This window comes from Oncorhynchus mykiss, chromosome 10 (assembly GCF_013265735.2).
Source record: "Oncorhynchus mykiss isolate Arlee chromosome 10, USDA_OmykA_1.1, whole genome shotgun sequence".
Taxonomy (NCBI): domain Eukaryota; kingdom Metazoa; phylum Chordata; class Actinopteri; order Salmoniformes; family Salmonidae; genus Oncorhynchus; species Oncorhynchus mykiss.
In genome coordinates this window covers 43,118,443-43,141,906 of record NC_048574.1, presented here as the reverse complement: position 1 = coordinate 43,141,906, position 23,464 = coordinate 43,118,443, and the positions used below count along the sequence as shown (strand labels likewise).

At 41.5% G+C, this 23,464-nt stretch overlaps 1 protein-coding gene across 4 annotated transcripts; it reads left to right on the top strand.

Annotated features, from left to right (window-relative positions):
- The first annotated feature begins 1,200 nt into the window (after positions 1-1,200).
- LOC110533951 (55 kDa erythrocyte membrane protein) lies at positions 1,201-23,339 on the top strand. 4 transcript variants are annotated; one of them, XM_021618546.2, is made up of 12 exons: positions 1,205-1,592; positions 16,299-16,427; positions 16,595-16,673; positions 16,852-16,937; positions 17,086-17,154; positions 19,817-20,034; positions 20,356-20,459; positions 20,598-20,678; positions 20,795-20,875; positions 20,965-21,167; positions 22,460-22,534; positions 22,688-23,339. In XM_021618546.2, exons 1-12 carry the CDS (start codon positions 1,470-1,472, stop codon positions 22,862-22,864), a joined length of 1,425 nt encoding a protein of 474 aa, XP_021474221.1. In that variant the 5' UTR covers positions 1,205-1,469; the 3' UTR covers positions 22,865-23,339. The 4 variants fall into 4 exon arrangements, with proteins under 4 accessions (XP_021474219.1, XP_021474220.1, XP_021474221.1 ...); XM_021618548.2 differs by having other exon boundaries at positions 1,208-1,592; positions 19,838-20,034; positions 22,688-23,330; XM_021618544.2 differs by having other exon boundaries at positions 1,201-1,592; positions 20,356-20,678.
- Positions 23,340-23,464: the final 125 nt, after the last annotated feature.

Genomic DNA, 23,464 nt, shown 5'->3' with positions numbered 1-23,464 from the left:
AATATGATATGAAATAATGTGTTTGACAGGGCTTTTCTCCAGGCTTACTTGGTAGACATGAAATTCTGCGTCTTGGTTTCATAAGGCACTTTAGTTATTTATCATACGGTCTATTTATCACACTATTTAGCTCCCGAGCGGTGCCGCGGTCTAAGGCATCTCAGTGCCAGAAACGTCACTACAGACCCTGGTTCGATCCCGAGCTGTATCACAACCAGCTGTGATCGGGAGTCTCATAGTGCGTCACACAATTGGCCAGCGTCGTCCGGGTTAGGGGAGGGTTTGGCCAGGGTAGGCCGTCAATGTAAAATAAGAATTTGTCTTAACTGACATGCCTGGTTAAATAATACAAATATTATTGTGGGGCACATATGTCTGGACAGCCCGGTCTCATAGACGAGATGTAACATAGTACATGTTAATCCGGTACACTCAAATTAGTATGATATGTTACATTTGGCATGGTTATATAAAACAGAAGGCAAAAAACGAATCTCACCACAGACAACTTTAGCATTTTCACTCATTTAAACTATTTACTACTTTTCAACTACTTAGCATGTTAGCTAACCCTTCCCCTAACTCTTACCTTAACCCTTTAACCTAACTCCTAAACTTAACCCTATCCTTAGCACCTAACCTTAATAGATAACCTTAGCCACTTAGCCATCTAGCTAACATTAGCCTCAACAAATTGGAAATCATAACATATCATACATTTTCATAACATATTGTACGAATTGCGATTCGTAACATAGCATACGAATTGCAATTCGGAACATATCATATATGAATTGTAATTCTTAACATATCACATGAAATGGATGACGCACATCACAAATTAATACATACCATACAAACCTAACATATATTTGGAGTATCCCGGAATTACATTTACCATGTTAAGTCTACCCATGAGTCCAGGTTGGTTTAGGCTACTCTTTATCATATTGTAGAGCTATTTATTATATGGCTAGCCTAATTGACAGCTGTATGGCACTGCATATAGATTAGAGGACAACACCGTTTCTGAGTATATTCTAGGTCTAGGCTGTAGTGGTCTGTGGCATTTCCCATGTTTTTCATTTAGCGGTCAGCTGAAAACCAGTGGTGCTGTAATACCACCTTTATTCAAGCCTCGCGTCACGTAGTTCTCCGGCGCGCGTTCCCCACTTTTGGTATGACCCCCTGACTGTGCCAGCAACACGTAACAGCTCTACCACTGAGGAAGCTGCAGTGGGCCTGCCCCCTTTAGCAATCGGATGTTTACTTGCTTTGTCAGCTGTGTCCTCGCAGCCTAGCCTACTATAGTCTACCTCCGAATTGATCAGAACCTCGGACTTGAACCCCAGAACAGCAATACATCAGACCGCCAAGGTTCCTTGTCACTAATTTCCCCTTCTCTGCTACAATAGGACCTTGAACAAGGGCGCATTACGTTCACTTTTGTTTTTTGCTAACCAGTAAAGATGACATTAAAATCCAATAAAAACGAACCCGCTGTCATACTTGAGCGGGTGAACAGTGCTCGAACAGCCCTCTCCGACCTGTACCTGGAGCAGCTGCTTCAAAACAAACCAAAGCCAGAAAAGGTAAGCGGTTTATAAGACATTCATACGATTGCCATAACATTCAAATTATAGAAAATATGTCTTAAATCAGATAAACAGTAGGCCTATATGTCTGTCTGGTAGGCTATAGCCTACGTACATTCCTTAGTGATGTCGTAAAAGCTATACAGATGTGTCTGTTAACTTCATTGCAGGAGTTCAAGACGCAGGGGATATTAATGCGCTGGTCAGCGCTGGTAAAATCCGGTTTAAGACGATCCTCTTGGTGTTCATGTGCTTTTTGTGTTTTTCATATATAGCCTACATTATTAAACATATTATTATTAATATATTTATATATGATTCATATATACATGGTTAAATATAGGTTTTTCCTATTTGTAAATAGTTTAACATGATGACCACACAGCCTATTATGTCATATAGGCTATCATGTTCAGAGCTTCACTCCAAGACGTTACTGCATGAGGAGAGTTCAGTGCTTGTCAAATCCTAGCTTAGTTTGTTCCAGACAGGTAATAAGCCAGATTCAGTTCTGCAATTTCTCTTACAAGGAACAGAAACCACACACCAGGCACAAGGGCTGCGTTTAGACAGGCAGCCAAATTCTGATCTTTTTTTTCACTAATTGGTCATTTGACCAATCAGATAAGCTCTGAAAAGATGTGCTGTGAATGGTCAAAATACCAATGAGTGGAAAAAAAATATCAGAATTGGGATACCTGCTAAATATGTGTATGTGACCAACAAAATTAGATTTGATTAGTTTAAACACAGCTTAGCAGAATCAGGTTAACCATTTCACAGCAATAGGGGGAAGTAGGCCAAGATGTGATGTCTACATAATGGATGAATGTATTTTTCAGAATAGGGGACTGACGATGGTACTAATTGCCAGCATAGGTCTACTATGCCCACTGTAGTTTTTAACACTACTTTTACCTCATGACGTTTGTTTAGACATGTCCATATGGTGATCATGTACAGCATCTGAATTCTACAATGTGTTATGCTCCAGTTGTAATCTTCAACTGTGTCGTTTCTAGGCATAAGTGACATAAGCGGCCGCTTAGAGCCCCACAGACACTAGCGGGCTCCAGGAAGTCTCAACTTACTGTTAGGATAGTAGAATACGCAACTGGCACATTTCCATTGAGGATGTACCCGTGTTTTCCCCGTGTCTCACTTGGCCAGGGCTCTGGCAGACCTGCTCCGACTTGGAGCCAAGGCAATGCCGTGGGTACTTTTCAGCGGGCATTTACATAACAATGGATATCTGTCAACTTTAAAGTAACTGTCCAGTATTTCCAGATTTCTTTGAAATATGACCTATAATTAATTACAGTAAGAGTGAAATAGTTTTCCTTCCAAAAAATAGTAATTAAGTATGTAGGATCTGCCCCTTTTTTCCAATTTTCACCTAAAATGACATACCCAAATCTAACTGCCTGTAGCTCAGGCCCTGAAGAAAGGTACCATTTGAAAGAAAATACTTTTAAGTTTGTGGAAATGTGAAAGGAATGTAGGAGAATATAACACAATAGATCTGGTAAAATACAAAGAAAAAACGTGTATTTTCTTTGTACCATAATCTTTGAAATGCAGGAGAAAGGCCATAATGTATTATTCCAGCCCAGGTGCAATTTAGATTTTGGCTACTAGATGGCAGCAGTGTATGTGCAACGTTTTTGACTGATCAAATGAACCATTACATTTCTGTTAAAAATGTTGTATCAAGACTGCCCAAATGTGCCTAATTTGTTTATTAATAACTTTTCATGTTCAAAATTGTGCACTCTCCTCAAACAATAGCATGGTATTCTTTCACAGTAATAGCTACTGTAAATTGCACAGTGCAGTTAGATTAACCAGAATTTAAGCTTTCTGACAATATCAGATATGTCTATGTCCTGGGAAATGTTATTGTTACTTACAACCTCATGCTAATCGCATTAGCCTACGTTAGCTCAACCGTCCCGTGGAAGGGACACCGATCCCGAAGAAGTTTTAAAAAGCAGCTTTTCTATGTTGGAATGATGTGGGTGTACCCCAACAACAGAATGGTGGGGGCATATACCGGTCATTAAAAATATAAATGTGAGTAGACCACTGATTGGCCAGCTCATCTTCCTTAGAAGGATGACATCATCGTCTATGAGGAAATAGCAAGTATTTTTTGTTTGAGAAGTTTGAGGTGGGGGTTTTTCAGTGTTTTTTCTCCAATTTATGCTTTGGCCACAAATACGAATATAGGATGAGTGAAAAACATTATTTGGGTATGAGTTAACAGAATATGGACGTTTTCACTGAACTGTTACTGTAACACCTTTTTACAAAGCGACAGTCTTGAATGATGCAGAGGTTGTTGATTCTGCTCACCACAAGCCTTAAAGTGGAACTGACAGTGTTTTAACTACTTTTCAAATATGAAACAAACAGCTAATCATAATTTCAGGCAAAAATATTCAATTCCCAGTTTATGCTACAAAACCAACTTTATAAGAGGTTTTAAAAATAGGTTGTGTTTGACAAAAAAATCTATGACATACAGTAAGGCATTGTAGGCTAGCGCACCTGTCATACACAAGGCTTGACACATTTCTATCTGGCCCATGCTAGGATTTGGGTTGTCAATTCATTTCGGCCCACTATCATACCGCCCGTGATGCGCTGCCCAACAAGTCACAAGCGAGTATAAATAAATCAACAGAGTCATCTACTTTATGAAATTACAGCCTGATGCGCTCGCGTCAGTGAATAAAAAAACAAAACATGTTTTAAGTTGAAATGTTATGACAACCTATAGCTACATTTTTGTTATTTGGAGTTATTAAATACTTTTCTGATTAGGGCCACAGTATATTATGCACATCTGCATGCATAGCAGTAAAGGCTGGACCAATATAATTTATCTCTCTATTGTTTAAATATGTTAAAATGCTATATACAGCATCCTATGTACAGGAGTGGACATTATAACGGCCATATTTTAATAAAACAATGGGCAGTTTGGGTCGCAGTTGCACGTTTTTTTTGTTAAAACAAGTAGTATATGTGTAGCAAGCTAACATATTGTTTTTTTCAGTGGCTACAGCTAGAGATGCAAGTGTCATTTGGTTAGCTAGCAAGAAATGTGAATCACTTTGCCAGCTAGCTATGCTGAACTTAAAGAACTGTTATCCACAGTTAGCATATCTCTTAGTTGTCAATCAAATGTATTTGGCATGTGTGGGCAGGCAGGCAAGTTCCCATTGAGTTGTCAAAACGTGGGTTGGGACCAGCATGCATTGGTAGGCAAGCTTCTGGTGATGGGTTGTTTGCGAACGAGTCGGCTCTAAAGAGCCGGCTCTTGTAGGTGAACGTTGGGAGCCGGCTTGCATGTCAGAAGAGTCTAATCTATTTATAAAAATAAATAAAAAATAAGATACGAATAATCAAAAGATTTAAATGAATTGAAATAACTAATTCAAAGAACGAAAAATGAAATCAAATAGTATAGGCCTAAATGCTCAAGCGCACACACATTCCTTCTGACTGTCTGCTCAGACTAACAGCCTCACCTGTTGTTCCTGTCAGTCAGACACTCAGTGTCAACCAAAGATGCGTGAGGGAGGGCCGAGCCAACTCACTCACAGTCACACACTTAGCTGTGTGTGAGAGAGGAAGGACAGCTGTGAAAACAATGTTAGAGCACAGTGTAGAATTTGCCAAAACAAAATCTCATATAAAGCCGTTTCTACGCACAACTTACAACGGGAATATGCGACAAAATCTCATATAAAGCCGTTTCTACGCACAACTTACAACGGGAATATGCGAACTGTGCACCCAACTGTGAAGCTAGCTGTAGCGGAGCTTTGAGAAACTAGTGCTAGTGATAGTGGTGGAGCCACCACCTCCACACGTGGAGATGTATCCACTCAGTCAAGTAGGCCCACTCCGCGACCCACAGCAACGCAGTCTTCTATGGACCAGTTTATGCCGAAGTCTATGTCTGTATCGAAACAAGGCCAAATTGATATTGCATTGGCTAAAATAATTGCCACCGATTTACAGCCGCTTTCGATCGTGGAGGACAGAGGTTTTAGAAATTATAGCAATAGTCTAATCCAATATACACAATTCCAAGCAGGAAAACCCTTTCAAAATCACTTATTCCACAACTGTACGAGAGCACACAGGCTTCAGTGTGGGAAAGAGTCCAAAAAGCTACTGCAGTTTGTCTTACCACTGACTGCTGGACATCAGGGGTAACCACTTCTTACATGTCGGTTACATGTCACTTCATTGAAGATTTTCTGATGTCTAGCTGTCTTCTGGACTGCTTTGAGTTCAGTAACAGACACACCTCAGAGAACTTGGCAGAGGAACTGTTGAGAGTGGCCAGATAATGGCAAGTAGATGGAAAAGTGGCCTGTTGTGTTAGCGACAATGCAGCTAACATAACCAAAGCCATGAACATTTTAAAATGGACCCATCATCCTTGTCTTGCCAGTGGGTCATCACCTTCAGCGCATCTCTTACAATCAAGAGATGCTTTGAAGGTGATGACCCACTGTGGACAAAGTGAAAGCAGCTGTGGAATACTTCCACAAGAGCACAGTAGGTGCTGAAAAACTAAAGTCTACATAACGCCAGATGCCGATGCCTGAGCTGAGGCCTAAACAAGACTGCACTACAAGGTAGAATTCAATATTTTATATGTTGAAGCGGTTTCTTGAGTCAAAGGATGCCATCATCTCTACCCTGGCCATTGTCAATGCACCAGTTGATGCTCTGACCCAAGAGGAATGGGAGGTGGTGGAGTAGGTGTGCAAAGTCCTGGAACCCTTTGAGCAGGTCACTGTGGAGATCAGTGGCGAGAGGTACAGTAAGCAGTTATTACAACATCATTGTTTAATCCAGTATTATATATGTATATGAGCAGTAGATGAGAATGTAGTATCAGTAGACAAAACATGAACCTGAACTAATCAATTACTCTTCTCTCTTTTCAGCTATGTGACAGCCTCAAAAATGATACTCCTGTGTGAGGGTCTGCAGCGAATCACAGCCAGCCGCCAGAGAGAAGCAAATGTAACCACATGACATGTGACAGAGTAGATGGACACCCTATGTTCATCAATGGACAGAAAGTTCCACAGAATGGAATATAATCAGGTGCTATCAGAAACCGCTACACTTCACCCCAGGTTTAATAAGTTAGCCTTCAGTGATGCCAGAGCGATTGATGAGGCTCATCAAAGAATAACCTCAGCAGCAGGGAGGGGCAGCCCCAGCAGTCATCTGGCTCAGGCACCAGGGCAACAGGAAGAAGAGGGATCAGATGCAGCAGAAGCACCAGCTGTAGCTGTAGTGTAGCAAACATCTGCTGTTTGAATGCTGTTTGATGAGAGAGCAACCGGGGATGCAGCACGAAGGAATCCCTCAGCAGATGCCATAATGGAGGTCTGATCCTGTTTGGAGGAGCCCCCTCCAAAGATCCACAGATCTTCTGAGCTGGTGGAAGAACAAGGCCTCTGTCTACCCACGGTTTACTAAAGTCATGACAGGGAGACTCTGCATAGTGGCCACATCCGTTCCCACTGAGAGGGTCTTCTCGAAAACAGGACAAATTATTACTTAGAGAAGAAACCGCATCAGCCCCTCGAAAGTGAGGCAGCTTGTATTTCTGAATGCAAATCTCTCATAAAAGCAAAATATGGTCAGCATTGCTGTGTGCTGCTGGTTATAACATGGAAATAAAGAAGAGAGAGAAACGAGGGACCAGTTTAATGTTTTAAGTGGGATGCTGCAGTTTTGCAAATTGTTATTTATTTTTCTTTGATATGGTGCAATATTCTATTATGCTGTTCAGATTGTATTAGATTTGAATGGTTAGATTTATATGCACTTTGTTGATATACATTAAAAAGTTAGACTTTAAATGCAAATGTTTAATAGCATTCTTTTTCCTAACAAACCAATGCATTTTTAAATACATTGTGGGTAAGGTAAAGTATGATTTCATTTAATAATTTAATTAGAATTGTTTTAACACCAATCGTAGTCAAACTATTGCAAACTGTTTGACTTGAAAAAATAGAAAACATATTTTTTTAAATAGCCGTTTGGGATCCAAAAGAGCCGGCTCTTTTTGGTGAGCTGAGCCGAACGAGTTGGCTCACTGAAAAGAGCCAGAATGCCCAATACTACAAGCTGCAGAAGGACGAGCAGGCTACTAGGCAATTTTGACGGTCAACCAGCTGAAAAAGTTTGAGAGACTTTATCTAATGTTCCCTCATTAGATTTTTGCTCATTTTGCTCTGGCTAGCATTAGTTGTTGATCTTGTTGTTGTTGATGTGCATAGGCAACTTAGGGAGAGATAGCCTACCTTTTCATGGTTGTTTGATCACTAGGACTGTGAAGTCCCCACATGTAAGAGGACTCCCGTGGTATTTACTGTACATATTTGCCGAAATCCATTCAAATGCGTTCTAATGATCTAAAGTCGCATTGTTGCTACTGCCTGTAAACACACAGTCCAGTTCAAAGTGAATGATGCCAGGCCCGTGTGGCAAGTGGCTTATTTACATATAGTCCTGCTGTAGCTCTGATTGGCTATGGCGCACCAGTCTGCATAGACTCCGGTGCTGGACAAGACAGATGTTTTTATTAGGTTTTATTTACCGCAGTGTCTATTAATTGTCCAAATGAACGGCCGCTTTCCCACTCTATATTTATATAGAATCTCCACAAATGTCTTACTCTACGTCATTCCCAAACATTCTATGATGAATTCTATGAAAACGTGAAAATGACCATATCTAAGTGCTCGCTTGACTGAAAATGAACAACAAAGGTGTCATATTCTTCCTGGGGGTGTATATGAACAGATTTGAATAAGATTTCACGTTGATAACATGCTGTCAGTCAGTACCACTTCAAGTGACACACTACTGATGGAAACGCAACAACTCTAGAGCTTATACACATTGACTTAAAACATTGGCGTCCCACTGTTCTATGGGTAAATCTCAATGGAGAAGCACCAAATGTGTACGTTTTCCTCTTTTTATGTCAGTCACCGACAGTCACTCAATTAGCCCATGTCGGCTAACATTTTATAGATTGCTAGGTAAATTAATCTAGCTAGCTATCTAAATCTTGTAGTAATTCTGGCCAAATTACTGACCAGGCACCTTGTGTGCCTAAGGGCTCTGACATCCAGGGGGCCCCTATTGGTTTTTCTCACTCAGATATCATATGAACATGGCACGAGTCATGGAAAAATGTGTAGAATTGCAGGCAATTCGTTTCAAAACAGCAAAATGTTCTCTCCATCGCATGGCAAAATGCATAGAACTGCAGGACATTTCCTTTAAAATTGCTAAATGTTTCTCTCAACCCCATGGTAAAATGAATAGAATCTCATGAAATGTATTTTAAAACTGCAAAATGTTTCTCTCGACCCCATGGGAAAATGAATAAAATCTCATGAAATGTATTTTAAAAGTGCTAAGTTTTCTCTCCTCCGCCAAGAGGGGGGCGACTAAAATGTTTGGACGGTGAGGTGGGGGGGCCCCCCAACCAAATCTTTCTTAGGGCCCCCAAAATGCTAGAAACGTCCCTGAGCGTCAAGGGATGCAGGCAGCTGTTCTGGATGTTTTAATATGGATTTTCGTCTGTCTTCTTAATTATTTGTGAAAGACTTCCGTATGTCAAGTAAGGGTCTTACAGTAGTAGTAGGCTCCCATTCCAACCACACATTTCACCATGGACCTTTGACCCCACAGGTGAGGTGCTATCATCGTCTTAATGAGGCATAACTATAGTAGACCATTAATCCCCTCAGTCCCATTGGTCCCCTAGGTCAGGATGGCATTCCCATGTCCTTGTCTTTGTTTGCTTGCCGAGCCAGGTGTGCCTATTAGATGCAAGCAGGAGGTTGTCCTTTGTCTGTCTCAAGTGGGGATTTCTTGGTATGTGATGATTGTACAATAGGCCTCGCCAGTTTCAGAGGATTAAGGCTAAGGTGCATAGCAGCGCCTTTACTGCCTGGAGTTTGAGGGGATTTACTTGAGGAATGGGTCACCCATAGAATTATGAATTAGAATACTAGAATGGACATTAACCTTCTTATGATGGTCAAAAAGATCAGCCATGTTGGTCTGGGAGTTGGACAACCATGATTTGCTGGTGCTGTGATAAGATATTGTGCAAAACAATGAATTTGAAGATAATCTGCTCTATAGCCAGACAGTTTTAGAGGAATTATTCAAATGAACTGCCAAAATGCCAACATTCCATTTAAAAAAATGCAGTCAATCCACAGCCCTACACTGGCTGAAATCGGTTGATGACAGGATTTAGACAACTTGTAAATACATCAAGTACTGACATTGTAACACTCACAGCATTCCAAGAAAGCAAACATTTTGACGTTTATGGTCTGTTTGCATATATATATTTTAGAGGCTATTTATACAGATAATTTGTATGAAACCCGTATGAACTTTTTTTAACAATTATATAACAATATTTTGAGGTGACAATATTTTCTACTACACAATTTCTGTTATATCACATGCCTCTAGTAATTGAATAGGATCTCTATGGTGTCACCCCTCTATTGAAGTGGAATGACGGGTTCAAATACTCTGCTTGATCAGAGAAGGAGCCAATGAGTGATAGAGTAAGCTTGGCAATCAAGTTCGAAAGAAGCCATGACACTTCCAACAAGGACTTAGTAGCAACTTTGACATGGTAAGGGGAAGCCTTGCGTGGAGACTTTTCCCTGACATCAGCAACGGGTGTAATAACCTGGTGCAGCAGTACCTCAGGGAGAGGCTGAAATGTGAAATCATCATCTATTGTGAGATCTGGACTGTCGCCAAGTCAGGATCATATCTGCTTTGAGGAGGCAAACTAATATCTTATCTTAAGAATATCGTAGAGATGAGTGCTGGTGTCTCATTCTTTGTGTGTGTGTGTGTTGCTTGTGTGTGAATAAGGCTTCCCGTATGTGCTAGCTGCCTGGAGTGTGCAGACTACATAAGCTGAGTCATGTTTCACTGGACACTAGCCTAATCTTCCAGGCTAAAGAACTGCAGCTTTCTATAAATAGACACACAGCAATGTCTGCCTAATGCACGATGTCTCCCATCCTAAACCCTTGTCTCATCGGAGCAGTTTAAACAGGGACAGACAGACACTAGAACATTGCGGATGTGCTTGGGTTATGTTCCGTGCTCTCATCCTCTCATTGAACCAAAAAACATGTCCTCGTGAATAATGTTGCTCTGCTTTTTATATCAAGCTTACTTGAAATGATGATACCTGCTTGCGGGTTGTGTAATTACAAAATGATTATGCATTACATTTGTTAACTGTGTATTCTACATAATAAGTACTATGTAACAATGAGTACCAACCACACTACTTCACACTGTACCTGTAGTTGTAATTACAATATAAATACATACTGTATGTTTTCACAACACTTATTGTGAAGTGGGACTCATCCAACATGAGCTCGACTAAACAAAATGCCTACAGCAATATGTGAGTGTAGGCAGAAACTTGTCTCATATTTTCTTCTATATTTTGAATGCCATTTATTGTAGCATTTATGTTTAGATATAGGGAGGGGCTCACAGATATGTGCTACCTTAGGCTGCGTTTACACAGGCAGCCCAATTCTGATCCTTTGCCCAATTATTGGCCAAAGAGCTGATCTGATTGGTCAAAAGACCAAGTAGCGGCAAATGATCCGAATTGTGCTGCCTGTGTAAACGCAGCCTTACCGCTGTGGCCCTGCAAGGTCTCGTGGATCAATAGTTGTTAGTCTATTGGTTAGAAATCTACCCTAACCTAGCCCTGGTATGTTTGGGAGGGTTTGATTATAGAGACATTAGATCCAGTTTGTACCTTGGACTATTTGTCTAGCAACCTTGTGTTGTTGCTGTTTCACTGGAACACTCTGTCTTTCACATTGTGTATTCACAGCCATATTCACAGCACCCGGTGTAATTCCTCATGTTCATTTCTTATCTAAATGAATACAAAAATATCCTACATTCCAACATAACAGATGAATGTTATCGTCACTGGATTAGGTGATGGGAACCACAGATGAATGAAAGAGAACACAACACAGCATCACAACACAACGCTGTGTTGTGATGCTGATTCAAAACATGGCCCTTAGTCTCTGTTGTTTTTGACACTACTCCCCTGCCCACTTCAATTTTTTTTAAATGTATTTAACATTCATTTTATCAGGGAGTCGTAAATAGTAATCAATAACCAAGCTTCCATCACTGGTGGATGACTACATCTCCCAGAGACCTGCTGTTCACACACTGAGGTCAGGGGTCAACACCAACTAGGAAATCACATGTTCAAAAGACCCAAAGGCTTCAAGACCAGATTGTTTTTCTTTGACTCTGAGACCCTCCCCCAGCCCTCCTCGTAATCGGACACCGCTCAGTGCAGTGGACGTAGGAAGCCACAGAAGAACATAGTGTTTTTCTTCTGGGAGACTGGGAGTGCCAAGGACCTCCACAGTTGAATCCACCCGGGCACTTTGGAGCCTGAAGTGTTTTTATTTTTTTTTAGATGGTTTATAATTCGCTATTTCTGAGTTCTGTTGACTAGTTCAGCATTATGAGATAAAGAAGATGATTGACAATGCTTACTCTGCTAAAGCGACATTAGGAGGGATTGTACCATGAGCGGCTGTAAACTTGTAATAATGCTATAGTTAAACTGTGTTACCTGTTGAGGAGGATTACCCTCTTTGTTTACTGTCAAACTGATAATATCTACAGTGGCTGCTTGCCTAATTTGACACTAACAGCATAACGAGTTTTGTATTTCACATGACATAGTAACAGGACTCTTTTGGAATTGTATTTACTTAACCTTTATTTAACTAGGCAAGTCAGTTAAGAACAAATTCTTATTTTACAACGACGGCCTACCCCGGCCAAACCCTCCCCTAACCCGGGCGACGCTGGGCCAATTAGCTCTAACTGGGCTGTTGATTACTCACTAGTCAAACTGTGTTGGGTATTAAAAGGCTGTCATCTCTACCTTTTCTGTCTCACTTTAGACCTGGGGAGTCAAACTTATTTTTCCCCGGGGGCCGCATTCGGTCTTCAACGAGGTCCGGAGGGCCGCACTGAAAATCAGCAAGATATTCATTTTAAAGTATACTGAGTTATATATAACGTATAACCACCTGTGGGTTGTATGTTTGACAGCCAAACTTTAGACCCACACCTTTTTCATTCTTGGCTGTAACTATAGAAACGGGATCTTGTTAAAAACCCTTGGTTCCCCTTTTGGAGAAGTTCCAAAAAAAAAGCTTCAGGAAAACTAGCGCTCGTCAATTATGCAAAGCTGACCTTGAAATCACGGCCCAGTAGGCAGACAGTTCACCAAGGTCGGCTTGTAATATTGGGAACCAAGTATGCCCGAGTCATCATTAAAACAAAAATGGAACGTTTTTCAACTTTGTAGTAAGCTTGTTCAAGAAATGCGTGTGCTGTGTGTTCTTCAGCTGACCTCGGCGGTTTTCTGCTATTAAAAATATTCATTATTCAGATGACACCAGTTACCCTTTAGACCAAAGTCTGGCAGTTTCCTTTGAACATGTGACTTCCTTCGCTGTCCAACCAAGGTCAGCACTTTGTAAGGGGATTTATTGAAGACTGGGTGAGCCTGTCCTTTTATGACTTAGTCCTGTGTGCTGAACAATATGATTAATGAACTTCAACCTTTTTGCCTGTATGATGGTGAAACTATTGTCATGTGTCCCTTACCAGTTTCTTTCAAAACAGGCCAGGACAGGTCCGTCTTGGTAAACATGCAGCATACTGCGCTCTATGGCCCTATGGGGATGTTTTCAGTGTTTACCTTGGATCCAGTCTGAAGAGTGTTCCACTACAATGATGTGCTGATGTGTTATGACAGACACTATTTCTACACTTCTGGTACTGGTCTCCTGTAATATCAGTATTATGTTGCAGAGTAAACAACGTGTTTACTCACATTGACCACAAGACCCCTCTAGGCTTTTACTGGAACACTGCAGACTAGTCCACATGGTGTTGAAGCCTAGTGTGTGTGTGTGTGACCTTGCTGCGTTTCCGGGACTGTATCTTCCGTAGAGAAGAGGAATCTCCCATAGACTCTGCATGATTAACCCCCCCCCCCCCCCCCCACACACACACACACTCCCCATGGCCAGTGGCAGCAGCACCAAACAGGGCACAGAATCTTAACATCTGTCCTCGGTCATTGCTGTTTTAACATTCAAGTCTATTCAAAATGTCGGAAAGAATCCACAGCCTACTGGGGTTTGTGTTGAAAGAAAAATGGGCCTGTGTCAGGCTTTGACAGTATCCTTTTTGTCATTCTCAGTCAGGGAAGGTATGGTCAGGATCAGGGTTCAATTTTCCCTACCTCAGCATTTTTCTCAAGGCTACCCACGACCAGTTTGTTTGAGCCTGGGCGTGTGCATAGTGAGATAGTGTACACAGTTCCTCCTTAAATGGGGAGAACAGACAAACATCAAACTGGTTGTTCTATGGCCAAGACAACAATGCATTTTCAGACCCAGTCAAAGTGGTTGGGTGAAGGGTCAGTCTACAAGTAACAGCGGTAACAAGTTTGACAGTTTGTTTTTCATCTTTGTTCAAAACCCATCTGTCCTCGTGGTTCCTCCGAGGCAGACAACTTTAGGAGTTTTTTTTTAGGGGTTGGTGAGCATAGAAATAGGCATAATAGACCTTGTCCTAAAACCTCCACACGATGTTTCAATAATATAATATGCCATTGTTGCACATAGAACACACACTCTAATGATAACCCACTCGGTTACAAGGGACAAGGAGAGACTAAAACCGATAAGATGAAGGAAAATTGCTTTGTGAAAATATTATGCCATTTGAGTTGTTAGTCATTTTTATGGCCTTGTTGTTTTCCCTCAAAGACATCACTGCCATCATCCGTTCTTTAGTCAGTGGATCTGACTACACTAGACAAGACTACTGGCGTATTGATTCCTATTCGTATACAGAACTATGACAGATTACCCCCTTCTTAGAGGCCTAGTTATGTTTCGGTGAGCTGATAATTGTGGAAACCAAACAAAGCTGTCAGAGTCATTGCGAGTGAACTTGTGTCAGTGCGATGTGGCCAAGCACATTGAACAAATGATTAGCTCATCTAAAAAGAGAAGTTGTTTACGTGGTTGACAAAGGCACCATTGGATTTCTCTGAACTAATATTATTACGTTCCATGCCCCCCATAGAGCTTAAGATCGTCAACATTGAAGGGACACTTGCAGTTATCTGTTAAAAGATACTCAAACGTATCTACGTTAGATAGCGTCTCTCAAGCCACAGAGCTTTGCATTGAACGAACTCACACCACTGGAGCTGGCAGCGTGTTCCATCAGGGAGCGTAGGAGGCTTCATTCCATTACTGCACCTTACAGGTGGTAAGCAACCTTTGTCACCCAGGGGTCCATGTACAGAACAGTCAGGGGCTAGATTAGTCTGATGGCTGTCCACCTGAGTGGTTTTACTCATCCCTAGCAGGGCTAGTAATGTGATAATGCCCATGGGGCTGGGGGTGAGAGCAGTAAAAGTGAATTAGGCAGTGTGATAAAAGCTTGTGCCGCACTGTGTGTAATGGAGGGACATCCGCACAACAGAGCAGGCCAAATCCCACGGGAGGTCCCATCTGGACCGGTCTTCTTCTATTATCCTCTCCATGTGTGGAGTGGAAAGGGAAGGCTCCAATCTGCTTTAAATCATTTCATGGCCTACTTTTGGATCCCTGTTTTGAATTAGCTGCTGTGGTATTTCAAGGTCACAGAAAGGTCATTCACATAGAGCACTTTGGTGTACTTAAGCGTTTGGCATTTGTATTCAATCAAACCTGGTTTGCACATCGCTGAAATGGAATGGGTGGAGTGGAGGTGAGGGATCATCAGCAAAGGCCACATTCCTTTGAGTTACATTACACACAGCTCAGTGTTCTTGCAGCCAGACAGTGGTCAAGTGGCCAGGGTTGCTATGTGTCGCTGTAATGGATGTCATAATCTTTACGAGGGATTTGTTTGTTCATATCAATACTTTTCTTCGAAACACGATCTCACTCAGGCGTAGCCATGGCAATCTTTTAGCAGGTGAACCAGAGCAGCGGATATGGGTTGTCCCTGCCTAATGAGCTGGTGAAAATGTGGAGTTAATTTTCAACCCTGAACAGATGCTGAAACTGCGAATTAAACATGGCTCTTGGGACACAGCCGAAAAAAAGCTTTTAATAATGCCACTAGAAATGCCAATGTTCAAATAATCTGACATCAGATGATCAGAATGCTGAACTCGTTGTATTTACAATGTATTTATGTATTCCCAGTAAACAAACAGCTGTATTGCTGCAACTGGCAATGCTTTTGAGTTGTTTGGGTACTTTGCATGAGATTGTCAAAGGGCTTTTCCAAGATTGCATTGTTCCACAATTTCTAAAACAAATAGGGCCAACCATTGACATCTAGTAACCCTGCAAATGTGGCTGTTTTGGACGGATTATGACATTTTGTCAAGATGATAATCCAAAATTCCACGTCTTATTGTGTTCACAGTGAGTTTTTCACCCCAGTATCCTATTGTCAATGAATCCATCTCCTGTGCCTGTTGATGTGGAGTCTTGATATGTTTTCCCATAGGGGGTTATGCCAGCCTATGAGACAAAAGGAGCAGAAGTATACACCAACGGCAATGCTGGTCACATGAACGGAACTGAGCCAACTAGGATGCGTGAGGTGGCGTTTGAAAAAAATCCCTCAGAGCCCATGGTAAAATCATTCAGATGCCAATTCCTCTCTTTTTATGTCTCGCTAACTCCCTTTCTGTCTTTCTCTCCTCTTTCGCTTCCCCATCTCTCCTCTATCTCTGTGACTCACTCTGTCATTTTGAAGATGGGTTGATGTGTGCTGTTTTCATGTTTTTTTTTTGCCTTTAGGGGGTGACTCTGAAATTTAATGGAAAACAGAAGTGCACTGTGGCCAGAATATTACATGGGGGAATGATACATAGACAAGGTACAGAACTCAACCACATCGGCGAACATACTGAAGTGATTTGAATGAATTTGTATTAGAACAGCAACATTATCCCCATACTTGTATGGAAAATAGACATGGGTTATTTGCCTGATAACTCTCTCTGGCCATACTGGTTATTCTGTACCAGTGCTGATTATTTCCTGTCCTTCTCCAGGTTCCCTACATGAAGGGGATGAAATAGCAGAGATCAATGGAACGAGTGTGGCCAACCAATCTGTCGACCAGCTACAAAAGATCTTGGCGAGTCCCTACTGTCTCTATTTTAACAAAGAAAAATATGCTGAAGCGCATTCTGCCCCTGAGAGAATGGGTGACATGTTGCAATCTCACAATCCTAGTTTTGATAGTATGGAGTGTAAGTAAAATGGTTGCCATCCTCCCATTACAGAAAGATACCAACGGAGTAGTCACAATGAAAATCATCCCCAACCAGCCAAGGTGCTCTCTTGTGTGTGAGGTAAGCCAATAAATGACCCAATGAATGTGCACCCTTCCCCTTCCCCTGAATGGACTTGGCTATAATCACTATCTGGACTGAATTATTTTTTTTTAAATTCACCCTTAAGTCAAATTTCAATTGCATGCATAATCAAAGAAATGGTTACTATTCAAGCAGCGTTATTATGCTCATTGTTAGACTAGTTCTGCCATTATATTCCAAATTATTTCATCAGATAAATACTGCAGGTACAGTTGAAGTCGGAAGTTTACATACACTTAGGTTGGAGTCAGTAAAACTCGTTTTTCAACCACTCCACAAATTTCTTGTGAACAAACTATAGTTTTGGCAAGTCGGTTAGGACTTCTACTTTGTGCATGACACAAGTAATTTTTCCAACAATTGTTTACAGACAGATCATTTCACTTAGAATTCACTGTATCACAATTCCAATGGGTCAGAGGTTTACATACACTAAGTTGACTGTGCCTTTAAACAGCTTGGAAAATTCCAGAAAATGATGTCATGGCTTTAGAAGCTTCTGATAGGCTAATTGACATATTTTGAGTCAATTGGATGTGTGTCTGTGGATGTATTTCAAGGCCTACCTTCAAACTCAGTACCTCTTTGCTTGACATCATGGTAAAATCAAAAGAAAAGAGTGTACTTTTTGGAGAAATGTCCTCTGGTCTGATGAAACAAAAATATAACTGTTTGGCCATAATGACCATCGTTATGTTTGGAGGAAAAAGAGGGATGCTTGCAAGCTGAAGAACACCATCCCAACCATGAAGCACGGGGGTGGTAGCATCATATTGTGGGGGTTCTTTGCTGCAGGAGGGTCTGGTGCACTTCACAACATAGATGGCATCATGAGGCAGGAAAATTATGTGGATAAATTGAAACAACATTTCAGGACATCAGTCAGGAAGTTAAAGCTTGGTCGCAAATGGGTCTTCCAAATGGATAATGACCCCAAGCATACTTCCAAAGTTGTGGCAAAATGGCTTAAGGACAACAAAGTCAAGGTATTGGAGTGGCCATCACAAAGCCCTGACCTCAAACCTATAGAAAATTGTGAGCAGAACTGAAAAAGCGTGTGCGAGCAAGGAGGCCTACCAACCTGACTCAGTTACACCAGCTCTGTCAGGAGGAATGGGCCAAAATTCACCCAATTTATTGTGGGAAGCTTGTGGAAGGCTACCCGAAATGTTTGACCCAAGTTAAACAATTTAAAGGCAATGTAAACTTCTGACCCACTGGTAATGTGATGAAAGAAATAAAAGCTGGAATAAATCATTCTCTCTACTATTATTCTGACATTTCACGTTCTTTAAAATAAAGTGGTGATCCTAACTGACAGGGAATTTTTACTAGGATTAAATGCCAGGAATTGTGAAAAACTGAGTTTAAATGTATGTAGCTAAGGTGTATGTAAACTTCCGACTTCAACTGTATATTTTTATATATATATATATATATATATATATATATATATATATATATAGTACATCCTTTAGTTTGCAAGAGGTTGACAGTCATTACAGAGGGCCTCAGTCACCTATTGGTGCCATTGACTCATAACCTACTCTACTCACGTGCTATAACGTAATCTAAATACTGTTCCTATTATCTTTTGACCTTATCAGCAAATTGGTGAATTATTATTCACTACCACCATTGTAATAAGACAAATAAACTGGGTTCCACAGGGTTAATGTTCTTTTTCTACGATACCATGCTTGAAACGTGACCGTATCTTAGATACGGTACCTTCTGTACCTCCAATGATATCTTCTCCCAAATCCTCTTTATTAAATAGAGTTTGTTCTTTGTCAGGCGAATCCTCCCCTTAAGCCAATGAAAGACACAGGTGACTATACAATCATTAGATTCCACTAGTGGCCCGATATACAGATCATCACTCATGTTAGACTGGCGAACTGAACTGAAACACATTGGTAGTGTTCAACTTTTCATTCACTCTGCCATCTGCTGGTCACATTATGCCATCACATCTCCCCCAATTTATGGCAGTGGATAATGATTGTTCTGCCTTACAACCTAAAATGATGAAACATTTCGAGATATGAGTTTCATTTGAAATGTGAACTAATTGAAAAACAGTGTTATACAACAGAATGACAAACCCTTCAATCAAAGTCATGTTTGTCAATTCCAGAATAAAAGAAGCATGTCCAGGCATTATGATAACTGCTGGAGTAGTATGGTCCGTGATGGCAGTCTAATGTAAAGCTTTTTACCCATTGATAGATACTAATCCAGCAAATCGTTTTCTATATAATTATAATTAGGATAGGCTACTAAGCCTATCCTAAACTATAGGGTAATTATATAGAAAACGATTTTGGAGCCCAAATCACTCCTGTGGATGGTACTATGTCCTCTGTGTGTTGCGTCAGAGAGCATAATACCACGGGAAGCGTTTGTGACCCATTAACTGATAGATTACTAACTAACCCTAACATCTAGGATGCTGTTGAGACAGGTAAGTTATCTCCTTATTTTAGAGTAATATACAATTCTACCATATGCTGGAAACTGCAGCGCTATAAATCATTGCAAAGACCATATTAACCGCAATACACATATTCCAAAATGTTTTGCCCAATTCCCAGCAAAGGAGATCATGTCCTCTCAGCCATCTCTGTGTGTGCAGCTGTTCTGTGTTACTCAACAGACGTACATGAGGGCTCAGTTTGACTACGACCCTGCCAAGGATGACCTCATCCCATGCAAAGAAGCAGGGCTGAAGTTCAAAACGGGCAACATCATTCAGATCATCAACAAGCATGATCCAAACTGGTGGCAAGGCAAGGTGGACATCTCTACTGCCGACTTTGCTGGAATCATCCCCTCCCCAGAACTTCAAGAATGGTATGATCCGCAAAGTAGAGTAGTCCATCCACATCTGATTACCAGTAAACAAAAAAAAAAGCTTTTGCCTCAAAGTTGCTCTAAAGTCCTGGGATCTGAAGTACTGGAACCCCTAGGATCAGCTGACCTTAACCTGAACAAAAACATCAGATGCTTAAAAACACACTTTGCTCTCAACCAAAAAAGAAAGATCACTTTGCTCCAAATAAAATATAGCGGTAATGTGTTAGAGGTAAAAAAAAAAAAATCAATTGTATGGATTGTAGGTGAGAGTAGGTTTTCAGTGTGTGAGTAACCCCAAGTCTCTCCTCTCTGCTCCAGGCGGGTGGCAAGTAAAAGCAAGGCCACAGAGGGCACTCAATCCTGCAGCCCCTTTGGAAAGAAGAAGAAGTGCAAAGACAAGTATCTGGCCAAGCACAGCTCTAGTAACACTTGTTATTTGTTTATACCCAATACAGTCTTGAGAACTACCTATACTAACTACATGTATAATGTATTCTACATGGCATGGGATTGTTTTAGATCCCTAAACCACCCATGTATTATTTTCTCCCTTTTGTTAGTCTTTGACCAGTTGGACGTGATTTCTTATGAAGAGGTTGTCCGGCTCCCTGCCTTCAGCAGAAAAACCTTGGTGCTTATTGGTAAGCTCCCAATGTGATCATCATAATCAAGACCTGCCTGCAATAAAACAAATTGAAATCACAATAAAAGTGAGTATATTAACCTCCCTTGGCCTTCTGTAATCTCTCTTTTGCAGGTGCACCAGGTGTAGGAAGGAGCCACATCAAAAGCTCGTTGCTGACCAAATACCCAGAGAAGTTTGCCTACCCTGCACCACGTGAGTATGACCTTTACTTCTAATGATCTTCTGTCTGGTTTTGCCAAATCCACCAACCTACATTAACTGGGGCTCGATCCAAACAACAGACACCACCAGACCCCCACGTAAGGACGAGGAGAACGGGCAGGAGTACTACTTCATCTCCAATGACGCCATGACCAAGTGCATCACTGGGAATGAGCTGCTGGAGTATGGCAGCTTCCAGGGGTTCATGTTTGGTACCAAAATGGAGACTATCCAGAAGATCCATGAGCAAGGAAAAATTGCCCTGCTCGATGTGGAGCCACAGGTAAGCATAGAACTTAATATACACTACACATGACCAAAAGTATGTGGACACCGCTCATTGAATATCTCATTCCAAAATCATGGGCATTAATATGGAGTTGGTCCCCTCTTTGCTGCTAGAACAGCCTCCACTCTTCTGGGAAAGCATTCCGCTAGATGTTGGAACATTGCTGTGGGGACTTGCTTCCATTCAGCCACAAAAGCATTAGTGAGGTCGGGCACTGATCTTGGGCGATTAGGCCTGGCTCGCAGTCGGCATTCCAATTCATCCCAAAGGTGTTCGATGGGGTTGAGGTCAGGGCTGTGTGCAGGCCAGTCAAGTTCTTCCACACCGATCTCAACAAACCATTTCTGTATGGACCTTGCTTTGTGCTCGGGGGCATTGTCATGCTCAAACAGGAAAGGACCTTCCCCAAACTGATGCCACAAAGTTGGAAGCACAGAATGGTCTAGAATGTCATTGTATGCTGTAGTATTTAGATTTCCCTTCACTGGAACTAAGGGGCCTAGCCCAAACCATGAAAAACAGCCCCAGACCATTATTCTTCCTTCACCAAACTTTACAGTTGACACCATGCATTGGGGTAGGTAGTGTTCTCCTGGCATCCACCAAACCCAGATTAGTCCGTCTGGCTTGGCCGGATGGTGAAGCGTGATTCATCACTCCAGAGAACACGTTTCCACTGCTCTAGAGTCCAATGGCGGCAAGTTTTTCACCACTCCAGCCGAATCTTGGATTTGCGCATGATGATCTTAGGCTTGTGTGCGGCTGATCGGCCATAGAAACCCATTTCATGAATCTCCCGATGAACAGTTCTTGTGCTGACGTTTCTTCCAGAGGAAATGTGGAACTCGGGTATTGAGTGTTTCTACCGAAAACAAACTTTTACGCGCTTCAGCACTCGGTGGTCCTGTTCTGTGAGCTTGTGTGGCCTACCACTTCGCGGCTGAGCCGTTGTTGCTCCTAGACATTTCCATTTCACAAAAACAGCACTTACAATTGACCGGTGTAGCAGGGCAGACATTTGATAAACTGACTTGTTGGCATCCTATCTGACAGTGCCATGTTGAAAGTCACTGAGCTGTTCAGGAAGGCCATTCTACTGCAAATGTTTGTCTATTTTATATACCTGTCAGCAAAGGGTGTGGCTGAAATAGTTGAATCCACTAATTTGAAGGGGTGTCCACATACATTTGTATGTATATTGTATTTTTTTTAAAAACTGTTGGTTAGCATTGCAATTCATTTGTGTCAGATGAATAACATGGTGCTTGTTTTTCCTTGTGATCAAGACATTGAAACTTTTGCGGACGGCAGACTTTGCGCCTCTAGTGGTGTTCATTGCACCTACCAACTCAGCTACCCAGGTACATTGCTGCTCATTCGTCACATCCAGGAATTTTGGCTATTTGTTGAGGACCTTTCAAAATGCACCATTTATACCATATCAACCTTTCTAATAAGTAATGAAGTCCCGAAACTCTCAGGAGTCTGAAACATCTCTGTCCCTTGTCTTGTAGTCGGAAGCTGTGCAGTCGATCCAGAAGGAGTCAGATGCCATCCACTCCACCTACAGACACTTCTTTGATGTGCTGCTGGTTAACAACGATGTTGATGAGAGTGTGAAAGGAGTGGAGGCGGCCATAGAGCAAGCCACTTCCACCCCACAATGGGTGCCGGTTTCCTGGGTCTACTGACCCGTGTACCCCCGAAGAACAGTCTAACAAAACTGTTTTAATTTCACAAGACCTGGCCACGCATTACTGATACACCACCAGGTTTGGGTAGCAGCTAATCGCTATGGTTACTGTCAATAAGTTTTGCACAAGTGCATAAAAAAAAAGCAATACAGAAGATACCATTTTATTTCAGAAAGTAGAATGAAACTCACAAAGGGATATTTTAAATCTTTGTAAGAGCTTAGTGCTTCTGGCTTTTCAGGTGCTGAATGATGGGTGCCATATGACTGCAGCTGATTATTAGCATGTGAATGCATAGAGGACCACTACTGTGAACGTAACACTTTACCTGACAGGGTTTCATCATCAGTATCCTTATCTCGGGTTGAATTGTAAACAGGGTGTCGTGAAATGTTACATAACTATATTGGCCATATGGTCATGTATTAAAATACAGGGAAAACGTGTGTTCTACATTAAATTGTCAATGTTCCTCGTGAATTATTTTGTTGACCTCATTAAATGGTCTCAGCTCAGAAAGGTACACCGCACTTTCAAACTGAATTCAATTTCCCTCCTACACCATATTACTGGTCATGTTTCACCATCAGCTGGTGT

What these genes read in the sequence shown, in the direction of transcription:
- LOC110533951 (XM_021618544.2), top strand. Translation starts at nt 1,470, where the DNA reads ATGACATTAAAATCCAATAAAAACGAACCCGCTGTCATACTTGAGCGG. An exon ending in AAAAACCTTGGTGCTTATTG is followed by an intron (nt 20,679 to 20,794) that starts GTAAGCTCCCAA and finishes TCTCTTTTGCAG; the next exon opens with GTGCACCAGGTGTAGGAAGG. An exon ending in TGCTCGATGTGGAGCCACAG is followed by an intron (nt 21,168 to 22,459) that starts GTAAGCATAGAA and finishes CTTGTGATCAAG; the next exon opens with ACATTGAAACTTTTGCGGAC.